The 20,188-nt window shown below is 45.2% G+C and overlaps 2 protein-coding genes across 2 annotated transcripts in view; one reads left to right on the forward strand and one right to left on the reverse strand.

Moving 5' to 3' along the window:
- MPP1 (MAGUK p55 scaffold protein 1) overlaps positions 1-20,188 on the reverse strand; it is an 894,076-nt gene that overhangs the window by 181,716 nt on the left and 692,172 nt on the right. The window lies entirely within an intron of this gene.
- LOC309560071 (death domain-containing protein CRADD-like) lies at positions 15,969-19,639 on the forward strand (the record flags this gene model as incomplete). Its single annotated transcript, XM_082263591.1, has 2 exons — positions 15,969-16,171; positions 19,189-19,639. 2 exons carry the CDS (start codon positions 15,969-15,971, stop codon positions 19,598-19,600), a joined length of 615 nt encoding a protein of 204 aa, XP_082119717.1. The 3' UTR covers positions 19,601-19,639.

The following is a 20,188-nucleotide window of genomic DNA, read 5'->3' on the forward strand; positions in this document are numbered from 1 at the left end:
CACCCCACCCCCTGCAGCGCTCATTATCCTATCCAGACCTATACTGGAAACCTTTCTCCCCACCCCCTACACCGCTCATTATCCTATCCAGACCTATACTGGAATTTTTAAATCTGCCCCCTACACTGCCACCTCCTATCTGGACCTATACTGGAAACCTTTCACCCCACCCCCTACACAGCTCATTATCCTATCCAGACCTATACTGGAAACCTTTCACCCCACCCCCTACACCGCTCATTATCCTATCTAGACCTATACTGGAAACCTTTCACCCCCACCCCCTGCACCGCTCATTATCCTATCCAGACCTATACTGGAAACTTTAAATCTGCCCCCTACACTGCCTCCTCCTATGTAGACCTATACTGGGAAACCTTTCACCCCACCCCCTACACCACTCATTATCCTATCCAGACCTATACTGGAAACTTTTAAAGCGGAGTTCCGGCTTTAAAATCGATTTTGGGCTATCCGCTTGCTAAGGGGAACCTGAATAAGAAATGAATACTGGCGTTTTTTTTTTTTTTTTCGTCACTTACCTTATTCTAGAAGAATACCTTCCTTCCACTTCCTCCCTCTGCGGCCCGTGCCGTCACTTCCGGTTTGCGATTATTGCTTGGAGCTGAACGTCATCGCTCCCAGGAATCAATGCACTGCACTGGCCCCGCTCGTCACTTCAGGTGCAGGTGCAGCATTCACTGCTAAACAGCTTCTGGGCATGCCCAGAAGCTGTGCACGGATGCCGCGCCTGCACCGGAAGTGACGAGCGGGGTCGGTGCAGTGCATTGTGGGACTCCGACGTCACGGAAGAGGACACGAAGAGGGACGCTGTGGCTTCAGCTGCCCACACCTGAGATGGCAGCGCTGGAGAAGAAATTTTCAAGGTAAGTATTTCTTCTTACAGGTAAGTGCGACCCGGGACAGTTCAGAGGCTATCCATTATGGAATGTACTAGCCCTGACTGTCCCGGGGGTATCTTTAGCTCAAATTGACCCCCGAGGCCGGAACTCCGCTTTAAATCTGCCCCCTACACTGCCACCTCCTATCTAGACCTATACTGGAAACCTTTCACCCCACCCCCTACACCGCCCATTATCCTATCCAGACCTATACTGAAAACCTTTCACCCCACCCCCTACACCGCCCATTATCCTATCCAGACCAATACTGGAAAACTTTAAATCTGCCCCCTACACTGCCTCCTCGTATCTAGACTTATACTGGAAACCTTTCACTCCGCCCCTTACACCGCCAGTTATCCTATGCAGACCTTTAATGAAAACTATACATCCCGCCCCCTACACCCATATCCTATACAGACCTTTACTTAAAAACCTTTCACCCCACCCCTTACACCGCCCACCTCCTATGTAGACCTACACTGCACACCTTCCACCTTGCCCTTTAAACCGCCCATCTCCTTATATCAAAGCCTAAACAGATCACATCCCATCCTACCCCCAACACCACTGCGCCCACCTTTTCCCATATAGACCTGCGTGTCATAGCCTCTTATTCATGTAGTTATGATCATTCGTTGAAGATGTCTTGTTGTGGCACCCTAAATGACCCATCATTTTTTGGATATTGGTATTGGGAGATTGGTTCCTATATTCCAATGTATGACTTTTTGAGGTCCATACATCTTAGATGGATCATTGTTCTATTACACTGTTGAGGTCGTTCCTCCACGTGATGGGCGTCTTCTTCCTCCTCCTCTTTATCCTTTTGCCTCCTCCTCTCTTTTGGTGATATGGTCTTATCTCTAGACAAGCCATTCTCAACTAGGGTTCCATGGATCCTTAGGGTTCCTCCAGAGGTTCTAGGGGTTCCTTGACCTCTGCTTGATTTACCTCCCATCTGATGGTGCCTACTTAGTTTTGGAGCCCAACACCCCTTGGCAGCACCACCAGCATGACACCAATGATCTGAAAGGGTGGCCTTGCGACAACCAATGTAATGAGAAGCATTTGTCCCATTGACCATAAAAGTGAGAGATATTTTATTTTATTTATTTCTTTTACTGACCTCCTCCATTGAATTGGTTTTTTAAAGGAGTTCCCCATGATCTGATAATTATTAAAAAGAGTTCTTCTGGGGCAAAAAGGTAGAGAGTAGAGGTGGTACTACTCTATATAGTGTGTATCCCCCCAAAGAATTTGGATCATACCAGAGCACTCAAGTGGGCCCAAAAGCTGCATAAAAACAGCATGATGTAGCCGACATCAATGGCGAAAATATTGTTCATCTAAGGAGCAGCATGCTAAAAGTTACAGTCACAGAGTTACATTGTTCCAGCTCCGACCAACCATGTACAGTACAACATATACTATATGTGTGCAATCCCTCTAGAAGCTGGAAACCCCTATTCCAATGATCTGCACTAGCTTTCGGGTTTTGTGCCGAGCAGTTGCTCTGCTGCATTGTGAACACAGGAGAATGCTTGGCATTTTCTCAATGCATGCAAATTTTTCTCTAAATGGACAAGGTGGTGATCTCTAAATGGCGCCCCGGACATGTGACCAGAGTCCTGTGTTCACAATGTAGCAGGGCATCCACTCGGCACAGGACCCGGAAACTAGAGAAGATCACTGGATTAGCAGTGCCTACTACAGTGATTTCCAGCTTCATGGGCAGTGGTGGTCAACTGGAAAATTAAAGAGGGCCTCGAGTGCAGCCCCAACAATAGCAGTGCATGTTTGCCCCCCTTACGTCCAAAATTGTTGGTCTTGCTGCATTTGAAGTTGCTGCATTTGAACCCCCAACATTGGTGTCAATGGATACAATAATAACCCCCAGCATTAGTGTCATTGAGTGCAATATTAACTCCCATCATTGGTACCATTGGAAGCAATAATAACCCCCAGCTTTGGTGTAATTGAACGCAATAATAACTCCCATCATTGGTACCATTGGAAGCAATAATAACCCCCAGCTTTGGTGTCATTGAACACAATAATAACCCCCAGCATTGGTCTCAGGGGATGCAATAAAAACTCCCTACATTGGTGTCAGTGGACCCCCAGCACTGGTGTCAAAGAGTGCCAAAATAACCCCCTACACTGGCATAAGTGGATGAAATAATTACCCCCAGCATTGGTGTCAATTAGTACAATAATAACCCCCAACTTTGGTGTAATTGAACACAATAATAACCCCCAGCATTAGTCTCAGGGGATGCAATACAAACCTTCCAACATTGGTGTCAGTGGACCCCCAGCACTTGTGTCAAAGAGTGCCAAAATAACCCCCTACACTGGCATAAGTGGATGAAATAATTACCCCCCAGCATTGGTGTCAATTAGTACAATAATAACCCCAACACTGGTGTAAATGTGTGCAATAATAACCCCCAGAATTGCTGTCAATGAGTCCAACAATAACTCCCATCATTGCTGTCAGTAGATGCAATAATAGCCCCCTAACAGTGGTGTCAGGGAGTGCAGTACTGGCCCCCATAGTTGGTGTCAATGGGTTGAAATGAAGAAAGACCTCTCTATGACCGCACATCCTCCATACCATCCCTGAGATAAGTGTGAGCGGCAACTTCAGCCTGAACTCCGACCGAGTCCCCGCAGAGCTCCCCCCTCATACGTGAGTGTATGTGGTGGTGGGGGGCTCAACATTTTTTTTTTTGAGGGGGGGGGGGGCTGTTAAAGTGGTTGTAAAGGCAGAAGTTTTTTATCTTAAAGCATTCTATACATTAAGATAAAAAACCTTCTGTGTGCAGCAGCCTCCCTCAGCCCCCCTAATACTTACCTGAGCCCCTCTAGATCCAGCGATGTTGCACGAGAGACTCAGCTGTCCAGGACTCTCCCTCCTCATTGGCTGAGACATAGTGGCGGGCACCATTACACCACTGCTGTCAATCAAAGTCAGTAACATCATTGGCTCCCACTGTTGTCAATCAAAGCCAGTGAGCCAATGAGGAGACAGAGGGGAGGGGCCAAACTGCAGCGCCATATCTGAATGGACACACAGAGCAGCGGCTCGGCTCGAGTGCCCCCATAGCAAGTTTCTCGCTGTGGGGGCACTCGGCTGGAGGGAGGGACCCAAGAAGAGGAGGATCCGGGCTGCTCTGTGCAAAACCAACTGCACAGAGGAGGGAAGTATAACATGTTTGTTATTTTTACCCAAAAAAGAGAATTTATTATCACAGCGCTTGGGGGCAATAATATTTTTTGACACTTTTTTTTTATTTTTTAGTAAAACTTTATATCATGGGAACAAAAATTCCCCTATGTGATATAATAAAAGCTAATGCAGACACCACATCTAAGAATTGTATTCAGCAGTATATTACATTTTGTTTTTTATTAGTATATTTACACTGTAAGGAAATTGTGTAGAGATTATACAATCAGATTGTATAGTCTATGGTCAGTTTAAGGCATTTCCTTAACCTGGTGCAACAACTTCATGAAACCCGTTCATCGCTTTCCTTATAAATACTGACAAGTAGTTGATAGAAAGGACAATGTTATTGTTTGTTGGTATTTCTCCTCTGCACTACTGGAAGACAGACGTCTGCAGAGTATCTACTGAATATGTTTGGCTCTAGTGAGCTCTCCTATTCAGGGAGGACCCAGGGTGCACCATTTTCACAGTGCCAGTATTAAAGATGGCCGACTCTGTTCTGATCACATGACCCATTGCCCTTTGCAGCGCTCCCTGGGTGACAGGAAGTAAGCAAAAGCCAAACACACCGGGAGAGCGCAGGAAGGTCGGTACCGGTGTATTCCTGACATGTGTGTGACATGATTCTGTAAATTCCGGGATATACGGCTATTCCCATACACATTCCCATCCAATCTCTGTGCTTAGATGGGGAGCTCAGACAGTTCATTATGCAGCTGTCATTCAGTCTGCACACCTGGAGTGATCAGATAATGATGATTATTATTTTATTATTGTTTATTATTATTATTATTATTATTATTATTATTATTATTGTTGTTAGGATGGAGATTGTTTTTATTAATGTTAATATCATATCACTATAAATATTAGTATTTACATTTATGTTATCCTATTATTATTATTATAATACAGGATCTATATAGCACCAACAGTTTACACTTAGATGGGAGCTCAGACAGTTCATTATGCAGCTGTCATTCAGTCTGCACACCTGGAGTGATCAGATAATGATGATTATTATTTTATTATTATTGTTTATTATTATTAATATTATTATTGTTGTTGTTAGGATAGAGATTGTTTTTATTAATGTTATCATATCACTATAAATATTAGTATTTATGTTATTATCCTATTATTATTATTAATATATTACTGTTGTTGTTAGGATAGAGATTGTTTTTATTAATGTTATCATATCACTATAAATTAGTATATTTTCATTTTTTTTTATTTAAATCTTTTATTAATTTTATCAACATACATATATAATCTCACAAAAAAAAACAAAAAACAAAATACATATTAGATAAATTCCCCCATTACCCCCAGTCATATACATTCCGTGAACTGAAATAAGGCAAGTCACTATATATTGCAATCATACCTAATAGTGAAAATGTATATTTTCATTTATGTTATTATCCTATTATTATTATTATTATACAGGATTTATATAGCACCAACAGTTTACACTTAGATGGGGGGCTCAGACAGTTCATTATGCAGGAAGCTGTCATTTAGTCTTCATACCTGGAGTGATCAGATGATGATGATTATTATTTTATTATTATTGCTAATTCATTATTATAATTGTTTTTATTTTCGATATTATTGTTTTTATTAATGCCATTATCATATTATTAGTAGCCATAGCATTAATATTAGCATTACTATAAATAATATTCAGTCTGCACACCTGGAGTGATCAGATGATGATGATTATAATTTTATTATTATTGTTTATTATTATTATTATTATTATTATTAATAAATGGATTTTTGTAAAATCTTACCGTAAAATCCTTTTCTCTTAGCTCATTGACAGACGTAGTCCTCGGTGATACACCACCTTCGGGTTATGTTGCCTCCACAGGAGCAGGACTAGACAGGAAATTAAAAAGCTCTGGCCACACCCTAGGGGCAGTCCCAGAGGGTATATCCTCTCTCTCTCTGCCTCAGCAAATCAGTTATGTGAAAAAGCAGTCTTTAGAGATTTTAACCCAACTCAAAAAACCAGAGGGGCGGGGACTACGTCTGTCAATGAGCTAAGAGAAAAGGATTTTACGGTAATCTTTTACAAAAATCCATTTTTCTCTAGCGCTCATTGACAGACGTAGTCCTCGGTGATACACCACCTTCGGGACGTCCCAGAGCAGTATCACAACTGAGGGGTGGGAAAATGGAAATCAAATCCCAATCTAGAAGGCCCAACCGGTGCCAACTAGAAGTTTACAATGCTCATCCTTAATGATGAGACTCAACAAAAAAAGAGAAAACAATTTTTTTTTTTTTTTTCTCAAACAGAAAAAAACCCTCGAGGTAGACCACCGGTCTCCTCAAATTGCGGCCTGCAAAACCTTGCGGCCAAATGAGGCATCCGCCGATGCCGTCACATCAATTTTATAGAATTTTGTAAAGGTATGTACCGACGACCAGGTGGCCGCCTTACATACCTGGACCACTGACGCCTGATGGCGAAAGGCCCAGGAAGTACTGAGCGCTCGAGTGGAGTGCGCCCTAACAGGGAACGGAGGACTCTGACCCTTAATAGAATAAGCCTGTACCACCGTTTGTCTAATCCATTTGGCAATGGTCGCGGCAGATGCAGGCAAACCCTTTCTGGGGCCATCCGTGATCACAAAAAGTGAATCCGTCTTACGGAATGATTCCGTAGCTTTCAGGTATACCCTGATTGCCCGAACCACATCTAAGGAATGCAACGCATGTTCCCGATGATGCTTGGGCTGAGGACACAAGGAAGGTAGTACAATATCTTCATTCAGATGAAAATCTGAAACCACCTTGGGAAGAAAAGATGGCTTAGGATGAAGTACTACCTTATCCCTATGAATCACTAGGTATGGGGACTGGCATGATAATGCAGCCAGTTCTGACACCCTGCGAGCAGAAGTAATAGCCACCAAGAAGGCCACTTTCTGGGATAAAGTAAGCAAGGGAATCTCCCTGATGTTTTCAAAAGGAGGTTTCTGTAGAACCGACAAAACCAAATTAAGATCCCAAGGCGGTAAGGGCGCGCGGACTGGAGGAGCCAGGTGCCGCACCCCCTGGATGAAATTCCGCACCAAGGATTTGGTAGCTAAAGGCTTCTGAAAGAAGATTGCTAATGCTGAAACTTGACCCTTGATGGTGCTCAAGGCTAGCTTCTGCTCAACCCCTTGTTGCAAAAAGGCCAATATTCGAGTCACCGAATAGGTACGTGGAGGAAATCCTAAAGATTCGCACCACGCAATATAAGTTTTCCATGTGTGATAATAGACTTTGCTGGAAGTCGCTTTCCTTGCTTTAATAAGGGTAGGAATGACTGAAGCTGACAAACCTCTGTCCTTCAGTACTTGGGTCTCAATGGCCAGGCCATTAAACCCAGCGACTGTAAAGCATGATGGTAAATTGGTCCTTGAGACCACAGACACTCCCTGAGACGAAGTTCCCACGGAACGTCTACGACTAACATGTCCAAGTCGGCCAGGCCGGCTTGAGGAGGCCAGCCTAGAATTTCTAGGACCACTGGCGCTGATTGGATCTGAACCAGGCGTCCCTAGAGGTATCTGGCCCCGACCATCCGAGAAAGTCTGGTCGTTTTCTGTTCCCACACATTTATCAGATACCTGATAGTTATCAGGAAAGGTGATCTTTTCTGGTTGAACCTCAGGGACCGAAGTCACCCGACTAGAGGCTACTTGGCCTATCTGGTCAACCAGATCCGATTCCTGTGAGGTATCGGGACTAATCTTAGGAAAGGGTAAAGGAAAAGATCTATTCAGGGAACGGTAATTACCGCTTCCTGTAGTACTTAAATGTTGGAAGGGAAGAATCGCACCGGTAGTAGTGGTTGATGCTCGATCTAATGTCCTGAATACCGGTGAAAACGTCCCCCCACCCTGAAACCGGGTGGGGGCGCACCTTCAGGCTGTGTACTCCTTTGCTTCGGGTTTGGCTGGGTTGGTCCTTTGCTTGTCCGACCAGCCCTTCTTGAACCCTCCTGGAGGAGTCTTGCCTTTCCCGCTAGTACCAGCCAGGCGCCCTTTATGGGCGGTAAAGAAAGGTCCTCGCTTGTTGCGAGGTCCCTTAGCTTTAGCAGCCTGTGGCAAAAAAGTGCTCTTGCCCCCAGTGGCATCCTTAATGATTTCATCTAGGTTGGCCCCAAATAGACGATTCCCCTGAAAGGGGAGATTTGTCAAGGTCCTCTTGGAACCTAGGTCAGCTGACCAGCATTTTAACCACAGCACACGTCTGAGGATCACCGCTGTCTTAGATGCATGCCCTAATAAGGGAGTAGTGTCCAAGGCTGCGTCACAGATAAACTGTAGCCCTTGTATAATCTGTTCCATCAAATCAGATGTCTCCTGGGGAATATCTTTTCCCCTAAGATCTTGGCGTACCATTTTCGCCCATTCCGTAAGTGTCTGGGAAACTAGACCAATAACAATTACTGGTCTAAAAGCTGACCCTATCAGAGAGAAGATGGTGCGGGACTCTGCTTCCATCTTTCGATCCACCGGATCCTTAAAGGACGAAGTGTCCTCCACTGGAATAACCGTGGCTTTATTCAGCCTGGAAATAGGCGGATCCACCACTGGTGGTACCGTCCATTTCTTAATGATGGATTCCTCAAACGGATAGCGTCTCGCAATACGCTTGGAAATAGTAAAGGTACGTTTAGAATGCTCCCATTCTCCTTTAATCTGATTACCGAAACATTTAGGTACAGGAAAAACCTTCACCGTTTTGATGGGCTTATTAGTACCAAAAGGAATCTCTGTTTCAGTTGCCTCTGCCGGTAAAGCCTCAAGTTTTAAGGTTTCCTGCACTGCCACAACTAGTGCGTCCACCAATGCTTCTTCCTGAATAATAGCAGGAGAAGAAGCGTCCTCCTCGCTGTCTGAGGGGGCTTTACCTGGGATAACAGCCCTTGCAGAGGAACCTGCAACTGCCGTGACCACCTCTGAATCTGAGTCAGAGGTGTCAGATGGTATAGGGGTAGGCGGGGGTCGCTTCCTTGACCCCCGTCCCTGACAGGCCGCCTCCACCCGAGCCACCATAGACTCCAAAATTGCTGTAAATGACTCTATACTCTGTGCACCGGCGGGTCCCGTGGCCCCCTCGAAGGAAACAGGTGGGGGAATATGTGTGGCAGGGTCCATGATAACTCCAGTTACTTCCTGGATAATATAATTCAAAAATAAAACTTTTCTTTTTTTTTTTTTTTTTTTCCGACCCCCAGCGCCACAAAAGCCCCTTAGTGTTACCTGCTAGGGATCCCTATCGATCGAGAGAGAGAGAGAGATAGACCCCCAGGCTCACCACTTGATGCTCAGAGTTTAACTGCAACTGGTTACAGCGCTGTCTTAACAAACAGGAAGTCTTTTGGCTGGCTGCCCAGGAAGAAAGGAGGCGGCTCCGCCCCTCTGTACGCCTTCCGGCGCCTCCCCCAAGCTCCACGAGGTGTTTGGATCACCTCAAACATGGCCGCCCCCATGCTGGAGACACGAGGCTACGCCAAAATGGCGGCTCGTGCGATCCAGCAAAAAAAATGGCGGCGGCCCGTACTGAATAGCGGTGTGCTGCAGGGCACACAACACTCTCACTGCATGGGGATATGGCGTGGTTGGCGGTACCGGCCCTGGCGGACCGCATGGCCGTTCGGGAGGCCTGCTAATAGCTGGAGATCTGATTAGGAAGGCAGTCTACATGTCCGTGGCTTCTGACTGGTAGGTAGCTTATACTTAACCCATAAGATTCCCAGAATGCCACAGATTACATCTTTAAAACATGTATACAATTAGATTGTTAGCTCCCAAACCAAGCCTCCTGGCTTTTTGCACACATAAAATCACACTCAAAGTAGGAGGATCTGTGTCATGTTGTAGGATAGAAAGGGACTCTATCTTACCATACAGAGAGGGGCCCGCGTTCACCACAAAACCCGTCAGGGGGAAAGGGGGAACATACTACTCACCATACCGGAACCAGGCGGGCACCAACTCCTGACAGTACCCCTCTCCACCGGGGCGGGAGGGCTGTCGACCGATACGGACGCCGTGACTCATGGTCTTTGGCGTTTCAGCGAGACGTTTAACTCGCGTGGACAGTCCTTTAATGGGACTTTGTCGCGGCCGACCCAGCGCGGAGCTATGGCCTGCACGCGCTCGTAGGCTGAACTGGGGTGACCACCGGATCTCAACATCCAGCCCGTCGCCCAGTTCAGCTTTCTTGCTTGAAGATCTCACAGGAACACTGGAGAAAAAAAGCTGTCTAAAAAAATCCTTTAAGAAAAAATTCTTGCCAGGACCTAAGATCCCAGCAAGGTATCTAGGTCCTTACTCCTAACTAGACAGAAAATAACTGATTTGCTGAGGCAGAGAGAGAGAGGATATACCCTCTGGGACTGCCCCTGGGGTGTGGCCAGAGCTTTTTAATTTCCTGTCTAGTCCTGCTCCTGTGGAGGCAACATAACCCGAAGGTGGTGTATCACCGAGGACTACGTCTGTCAATGAGCGCTAGAGAAATTATTATTATTATTAATATTATTATTGTTGTTTTTGGATAGAGATTAATATTATTATCATATCACTATAAATATTAGTATTTTTATTTATGTTATTATCCTATTATTATTTTCATTATTATTATTATAATACTATAGCACCAACAGTTTACACTTAGATGGGGGGGGGGGCTCAGACAGTTCATTATGCAGGAAGCTGTCATTTAGTCTGCATACCTGGAGTGATCAGATGATGAATGATTATAATTTTATTATTATTGTTTATTATTATTAATATTATTATTGTTGTTGTTTTTGGATAGAGATTGTTTTTTATTGATGTTATTATCATATCACTATCAATATTATTTTATTATTATTGTTAATTTATTATTATAATCGTTGTTATTTTAGATATTATTATTTTTATTAATGTCATTATCATATTATTAATAGTCATAGTAGTAGCATTAATATTAGCATTACTATAAATAATATTTTCCTTAATGTTATTATCTTATTTTTATTATTATTATACAGGTTTTATGTAGCACCAACAGTTTACACTTAGATGGGGGGGGGGGGGTCTCAGACAGTTCATTATGCAGGAAACTGTCATTTAGTCTGCACACCTGGAGTGATCAGATGATGATTATTATTCTATTAATATTGTTAATTTATTATTATAATTGTTTTTATTTTAGATATTATTGTTTTTATTAATGTCATTATCATATTATTAGTAGTCATAGCATTGATGTTAGTATTACTATAAATATTATTTTCATTAATGTTATTATCTTATTATTATTATTATAATACAGGATTTATATAGCACCAACAGTTTACACTTAGATGGGGGGGGCTCAGACAGTTCATTATGCAGGAAGCTGTCATTTAGTCTGCACACCTGGAGTGATCAGATGATGATGATTATTATTTTATTATTATTATTATTATTGTTGTTCATTTATTATTATTATGATTATTGTTGGTATTATAGATATTATTGTTTTTATTAATGGTATTATCATATTATTAGTAGTCGTAGTAGTAGCAATAATATTAGTATTACTATGAATATTATTTTTTATTAATATTATTATTATTATTTATATACAGGATTTATATAGCACCAACAGTTTACATATAGATGGGGGCTCAAGACAGTTCATTATGCAGGAAGCTGTCATTTAGTCTGCATGCCTGGCATGATCAGATAATGATTATTATTTTATTAGTAGTAATAGTATTTTCAATAATAATAATAATAATAATATACATTATATTGTTTTCATTAATGTTATTATTATTAGTAGTAGAAGTAGTATTTTCATTAATATTATTTTTATCAATATTATTATTAATATTATTACAAAATTATTGTTTTTATTCATATTATTATTAATATTATTGGTAGTATTAGTATTTTCATTAATATTATTTTTTTAATTAATAATAATTATAATATTATTATTAATATAAATATTATTGTTTTCATTTATTTTTTTGTTTAACTTATCATTATTTTCATTATTATTATTATTGTTATTATACAAGATTTATAACACCAATGGTTTGCTCAGTGCTTTACAAAATAAAAAACACGTTACAGTCAGACCCCGTTCACACTGGGGCGACGCTACTTGCCGGGGCGACCTCACAGGTCTATGCAGGTCGCCCCCAAAAGAAGCTCTGGACCCTTTTTCTAAGTCGGAGCGACTTGTGTCGCTCCTATTAGAACGGGTCCACAGCTTCCCTATGGCAAGCGACCTACGGCGACCTGGTCGCCCCAGTGTGAACGGGGTCTTACAATATGATTTAAAGCGGAGTTCCGGCCACAAAAAAAAAAAATTTCACTAAAAATACCCCCGGGACAGTCAGGGCTAGTACATTCCACAATGGCTACCTCTGATCTGTCCCGGTTCGCACTTACCTGCAAGAAGAAATACTCGCTTTTAAAATTTCTTCTCCAGCGTTGCCATCTCTGTTGTGGGCAGCTGAAGCCGGCGCGATCCTCTTCTGTGTCCTCTTCCGTGTCCTCTTCTCCCAGAATGCGCCTGCATTGGCCCCACCGTCACTTCCGGTGCGTCGTCACATTCCTCCACAGCTTCTGGGAATGCCCAGAAGCTGTTTAGCAGGGAATGCGGCGTTGCACCGGAAGTGACGAGTGGGGCCGGTGAAGGCGCATTCTGGGAGCGATGACGTTCAGTTCCCAGGAATCATTGCAAGCCAGGAAGTGACGGCGCGGGCCGTGCGGCCGAGGGAGGAAGTGGAAGGAAGGTGAGTATTTTTTTTCTGCAATTACAAGGTAAGTAAAAAAAAAAAAATCCTAACTATCCATTTCTTTTTCAGGTGAGCTATAGCAAGCGAATGGCCCAAAATCGACTGTGTAGATTTTGTGGCCGGAACTCCGCTTTAACCAGTTCTGGACAGGAAGGATTTTCCCCCTTAATGACCAGGCCATTTTTTGCAATTTGGCACTGCGTTAATTTAACGGACAATTGCGCGGTCGTGCGACGCTGTACCCAAATAAAATTGATGTCCTTTTTTCCCCACAAACAGAGCTTCTTTTTGGTGGTATTTGATCACCTGTGCGATTTTTATTTTTTTTTTGTACTTTAAACAAAAAAGAGCAAAATTTTTGAAAATAAAAAAACACTATTTTTTACATTCTGCTATATAAAACATTCCCCCCCCCCCCCAAAAAAAAACAAATTTTAAAAATCTAAATATTTTTTATTCTTTTAGGCCAATTTGTATTCTGCTACATATTTTTTTGTTAAAAAAATCCCAATAAGTGTATATTGATTGATTTGCGCATCTACAAATTTGGGGAAAGATTTGTAATTTTTATTTATTTTTTTTATTAGTAATGGCGGCGATTTTTAGCGGGACTGCGACATTGCGGCGGACAGATCGGACCCCTATCTGACATTTTTGACACTTTTGGGGGGAACCAGTGACATTACTACAGTAATCAGTGCTAAAAATATGCACTGTTACTGTAATAATGACACTGGCAGGGAAGGGGTTAACACAGTGGTGATCAAAGGATCAGGTGTGGGCCTAGAGGGTGTTTTCTAACTGTATAGGGGAGGGACTTGTGAAATGATCATAGAGACATGTGAACCTATATAGAAGGATCATAGGCACTCTATGATCATTCCAGAGAGAAGAATGGTCAGCTGTGTTAACTACAGTTGACTGTCCTTCTCTCTCAGCGGGGGACGATCGCGGGTGCCCGGCAGCAATTGCGGGTGACGGCCCCATGGATCGGCATCCCCGCTGCCAAGTGGGAGCCCGCCGCCCGAGGCGCGCGCTCGCCCCACCCTGGCACCACGCACGCAACCGACGTAGAACTACGTTGGTTCGCGCAGGAGAGCCAGCCTGCTGCAGTAAATATGCAGCGGGCAAGGGGGCGGAGGGGAAGCTGTTAAAACAAGATGGTTGAGAGGGTCCTAAGAGCTTACAATCCAAATATTACATTTCAGCACCCAATGGAACGGCTCAACCGACACCCCGACCGGACACCTCCATTGATGGACGCTCCTAGTGCTGAAGCAATGCAAACCATTAAGTATCTGCTCCTGACCTCCAGTGACGGTGAATACCCTCACACCCCACCTATGGGCAATCCATTCTAAGTCATCTCACTGGGGAGGAGTGAAAAAGCTTTCAGCTAAATTCATTTGTCATTTAAATTAATAAAGTGTAACTAAAGGCAAAATTTGCAAAAAGTGAAAGAACTTTCCAAATTTTGAGTTCTTCCCCGGGAAATTCTTCCATTGGGGGGCGCTAATTCTGGAGACAACCAGGGATTCTTCCACTTTGGAGGGATTTCCTTTAACTTCCTGTTTTGGCTTTGGGACAGGAAGTGAAGGGAAATCTCCTCAATGGGGAACACAGATGGCAAAAAATAAACCTAATAAAATGAATTCAGGGAACTTGCACTAGCTACATCAAAAATGTAATAAATGCAAAACAGTGTTTTTTATTTTATTTTTTTTATATTGACTTAGAGTTCAGCTTAACCACTTGCCGTGACCACTCGGGAGCGCGCCTCCGGGGGCGCGCGCTCGCTCCCTAGACCCTCACAGGCTAGCGACTTAGTACTACGTCGCTCTGCCTGTGAGGGGCTGACCGCCGCAGTAAATAGTCGTGCGGCGGTCAGCCCCTCACAGGCAGAGCGACGTAGTACTAAGTCGCTAGACTGTGAGGGTCTAGGGAGCGAGCGCGCGCCCCGGGAGGCGCGCTCCCGAGTGGTCACGGACCCCCCCGTGCGCCTGTGACCGGCGGACCCGATCGTCCACCGGTCACTCGGCAATCGTCGGTGCAGAGGGAAGAAGGCAGGCGGCTGATGTAAACAAGCCGCCTGTCATTCTCCCCTGTTTAGGAATGGTGATCACACGGTTCTACTATGTAGGACCGTTGATCACTGTTCCTACACCTCAAGCCACAGCCAATCACAGTTAGAATCACGCCCCTAGGGACACACACAGCCCCTCCCGCTAAAAAAAAGTTAACCCCTTCACTGCCAGTGTAATTTTACAGTAACAGTGCATATGTATAGCACTGATTACTGTAGAAATGTCACTGGTAACCCCAAAAGTGTCAAAAATGTCAGTCAAGGGTCCGATCTGTCCGCCACAATGTCGCAGTACCGCAAAAAAAAAAAAATGCAGATCGCCGCCATTACGCGTTAAAAAAAAAAAGAACAAAAATGACAAAAATCTTTCCCTTTGTTAGTAAACGCGATAACTTTTGCGCAAACCAATCAAAATACGCTTTTTGCAATTTTTTTTTTTACCAAACATATGTAGCATAAAACAAATTGGCTGAAAATGTTAAAAAATTTTGATTTTTACTTTTTTTTGGGGGGAATTTCATATAAAAAAATGTGAAAAATATTGTTATTTTTGCAAAATTGTTGCTCTTTTTTTGTTTATAGCGCATGATCAAAAAATCGCACAGGTGATCAAATACCACCAAAAGAAAGCTCTGTTTGTGGGGAAAAAAAGGACGCCAAATTCGTTTAGGTGCAGCGTCGCACGACCGCGCAATTGTCCGTTAAAATCACGCAGTGCCGAATCGCAAAATAGGCCCTGGTCAGGAAGGGGGTAAAATCTTCAGGGGCTTAAGTGGTTAAAAAATAATAATTTTATTGATGTAATAATGAATACAGAGCTGCATTATTTTTTGTATACCTGCAAGTTCGGCTTCGAGTGTGAATGAGGCTCTAAAGTTTTGTATGGATAGACCTGTATATTGTATTGTAATAAATTCCCTATTGATGTCCCTATTACACAGGTGAACGATGGATTCTAATCACAAGGAGCTCCTCAAGAGCCTTTGTCTTGATTTGTGTTCCCATGCCGTAGCGGACGGGCTGGTTCCCCAGTATCTGTACCAGGAAGGCATCATCACCCGTGAACAATTGGAGGACATATGTGGACAGGTCACCAGTCAGAGAAGAGCCACAAAGCTCTTGGACATCCTGCCCACTCGGGGGCCCAAGCAGTGGCGGAGCCAGAGGGTTAGCTGGGGTGGCAATTGTCACCCCAGAAGAAGTCCTTGCCACCCCTGTTGCCACCCCAATCCTGGGCGGGTGGCCGGGTGCATGGCAGCGGAGGAATCACAGGGCAGGGGATCGCCGTACGGCCGGGAGCTGCGGAGGAAGGCGGATGGAGAGCAGGGAAGACCGGACTCCTGCTACTTACACAGCCAGTGGTGTCGGCAGGGGGGGTCTGAACGGAGCTTCAGCCCCGAGTGTGCCAACCAAAAAGTCCGGGTCTCGTGTGTGGATCGTCATCGTTTTAAGTTATTTGCCTTCCCCCGCCCCGAGTGTCAAATATGCCATTGCATTGCTCCTACTTTCTTCGGCTCTCAGCTGAGCTGAGCAGCGCTGCAGCCAGAAGACGGAGGGGGTGGAGGCGGAGCCAATGCTAGGCGGCAAGGAGAGGAATTTGAAATCCTCCTCCGCTCCGAGAACCTCTTCTGCTGTCACATGACGAGCGGAGGAGGATTTCAAATTCCTCCCCTTGCCGCCTAGCATTGGCTCCGCCTCCACCCCCTCCGTCTTCTTCTGGCCGCAGCGCTGCTCAGCTCAGCTGAGAGCCGAAGGAAGAAGAATGTGAGTGCCCGAGGGGGGAGGGGGGGAAAGAAGGAAGAATGTGAGTGCCCGAGGGGGGGGGAATGTGAGTGCCTGAGGGGGAGGGAGGAGGAAGAATGTGAGTGCCCGAGGGGGGGGGGAGAATGTGAGTGCCTGAGGAGGAGGGAGGAGGAAGAGGGTGAGTGCCCGAGGGGGGGGAGGAAGAAAGTGAGTGCCTGATGGGGGGGGGAGGAAGAAGAAGAAGGTGAGTGCCTGATGGGGGGGGAGGAAGAAGAAGGTGAGTGCCTGATGGGGGGGGGGAGGAGTAAGAAGGTGAGTGCCTGAGGGGGGGGGGAGGAGGAAGAAGGTGAGTGCCTGAGAGGGGGGGGAAGAAGAAGATGAGTGCCCGAGGGGGGGGGGAAGGAGGAGGAAGAAGGTTAGTGCCTGAGGGGGGGGGGGCGGAAGAAGGCTAGTGCCTGAGGGGGGAGGAGGAAGAAGGTTAGTGCCTGAGGGGGGCGCAGGGGCGCCGCCCCCCCATCCATGCGTCCAGCCCCCTAATCTGCATGCAGGGGCGTTCAATGGGATTTTTTTTTTTTGCATCACCTGATTAGAGCCAGAGGCTCTAATAGGGCGATGCAAAGGGTGGACCCGGGGCGCAGAGCAGTGCATCCCGAGCCCACCCATTGCGTGACAATAGCGAATGAATATTCGCTATTGTCACACCGATCCAACTCCTGGCCAATCAGGAAGCGCTTCCGATACGCGCTTCTTGATTGGCCACAAGACAAACCCCTTGCCATTAGCCGAGGAGGAGGCGGAAGGACTCGTGGAGACGCGCCGCCGGTCACCGGTACTCAGAAGAAGCCGCTGCTGCTGGAAGGACTCGTGGAGACGCACCGCCGGTCACCGGGACTGAGAAGAAGCCGCCCGCTGCCGCTCCAGGTAGGTAAGGGGGCACGCACGCTGATCTCTGCATTGGGGGCATGTACGCTGGTCACTGCATTGGGGGCATGTATGCTGGTCACTGCATTGGGGGCATGTATGCTGGTCTCTGCATTGGGGGCATGTATGCTGATCTCTGCATTGAAGGGGGCATGTACGCTGATCTCTGCATTGAAGGGGGCATGTACGCTGGTCACTGCATTGAAGGGGGAATGTACGCTGGTCACTGCATTGAAGGGGGCATGTACGCTGGTAACTGCATTGAAGGGGGAATGTACGCTGGTCACTGCATTGAGGGGGGCATGTACGCTGATCTCTGCATTGAAGGGGGCATGTACGCTGATCTCTGCATTGATGGGGGCATGTACGCTGATCTCTGCATTGATGGGGGCATGTACGCTGATCTCTGCATTGAAGGGGGAATGTACGCTGGTCACTGCATTGAAGGGGGCATGTACGCTGGTCACTGCATTGGGGGCATGTATGCTGGTCTCTGCATTGGGGGCATGTATGCTGGTCACTGCATTCAGGGCATGTATGCTGATCTCTGCATTGAAGGGGGCATATACACTGATCTCTGCATTGAAGGGGGCATGTACGCTGGTCTCTGCATTGAAGGGGGCATGTACGCTGGTCTCTGCATTGAAGGGGGCATGTACGCTGGTCTCTGCATTGAAGGGGGCATGTACGCTGGTCACTGCATTGAAGGGGGCATGTACGCTGGTCACTGCATTGAAGGGGGCATGTACGCTGGTCACTGCATTGAAGGGGGCACGCTGGTCACTCTGCATTGAAGGGGGCACGCTGGTCACTCTGCATTGAAGGGGGCACATACCTTAATTACTGAAGGCCCCTTTCTCACTTTTGCGACCTCAAAGTCACGCAATTTTTTACAGCGTTTTTTGCCGCAAAGCAATGCCTATTACATTTTTCTGTTTGCGCCCCCCTAACATTTTTGAGCACCAGCCGCCACTGTCCCCAATATACCTAGAACATTGTGCACATATTAATCTGCAAGTGTTCACAGATATTTATAGGTCAGAGTGTTTAACTGACAAAGAATGATGTGCCATAGAACTGCTGATGTGGATGTATTTTTCTGCTCTGTATCTAATAAATGCATACTTTACACCCCCCCTTTCCAGTACCCCCCAGAGCTCTTCAGGCCCCCCCCCCACCAGTGCTCTTTAGTCCCCCCCCCCCTCCCCCAGGACTCTTCAGCTCCCCACAGTGCTTTACAGCTCCCCCCTATTTTCATAGATTTAGGCTAATATGTATTCTGCCACATATTTTTTGTAAAAGTGTATTTTGATTGGTTTGCAAAAAAGTTATTACATCTACAAACTGGAACTTTTTATTTTTTAATTGTTTTTACTAGTAATGGCAGCGATCAGCGATTATTAGAGGGACTGCGACATTGCGGTGGACAAATCTGACACTAAATGACACTTTATATATTGACCCCCCAAAATAATACCTTGCCACCCCTGTTTTAAAAGTCTAGCTCCGCCACTGGGCCCAAGGCCTTTGACATCTTCCTGGACTCATTGACCGAATTCCCATGGGTCCAGGAGAATTTAAAGCAGCGCTGTCTAAAGATCCCTCCTGTATCGGAGAGAAAATCTTCAGCCTTGCCTGCAAATGTCCTACAGAACTGTCCCAACGACCGGCAACTGAACCGTCTGGCGGGAAAACTGGGATCGGAATGGGAGCAGGTTCTAGGTCACCTAGGACTAGACCAAAGCGACCTGTACAGGTGTAAAGTAGAACATCCATGCAACCTGCACTCACAGGTCTTGGAGGGACTGGTGAAATGGAAGCAACACATGGGACGCAAGGCCACCATCCAACGTCTGTGGGAAGCTTTGGAAGCTGCTGAGATGGATCCTTCAGAAATAAAACTTATTTTACAATGACGTTCCCCATGTGCAACTTCAGCTATGCTTCGCTTAGGACACTTTGTAGTCACCAGACCATCAATCACACCTTATTAGAATGTTTGGACATCCCTTTTCAAAGCCATGGCCGTCAATAAGAAGTTGGCCCTTCTTCCCAGCTAAAAAGAAAAGCCTCCTGTCTCCTGGGAAGGTTAAAAATAAAAATTTTACCCACATTTTTGTTAGTTATGTCATATTCTGCCCCTGATGTATACTTACCTCAGTCTGACATCCATGGCTTGCAGGAACCTTTTAGCACTTCCAGATGCAATCTTACTTTCTTCAGACACCCCCTGTTCAGTTGATCCCCATAGACTTCTGTTGAACAACTTTCAAAACTCCTTATCTATTCTTGAATAAGAAACATTCTTTGGTGATTGGATTGAAGTCATATTAATCCCTCAGTGTCAATTGATGTTTTGCCTCTAGGTCCATGTAATCAACTGTCCAAAAGGGAACAAAGTAAATGTTGGTGTCCGTGAGAGAAGTAGTGCCCCGTCATTGGTGTCAATAGAAGGAATAGGGCCTCATTGTTGGTGTCAGTGGGAGGAATAGTGCCCCCCGTCA

This window comes from Pelophylax lessonae, assembly GCF_965119305.1.
Source record: "Pelophylax lessonae genome assembly, chromosome: 7".
NCBI lineage: Eukaryota > Metazoa > Chordata > Amphibia > Anura > Ranidae > Pelophylax > Pelophylax lessonae.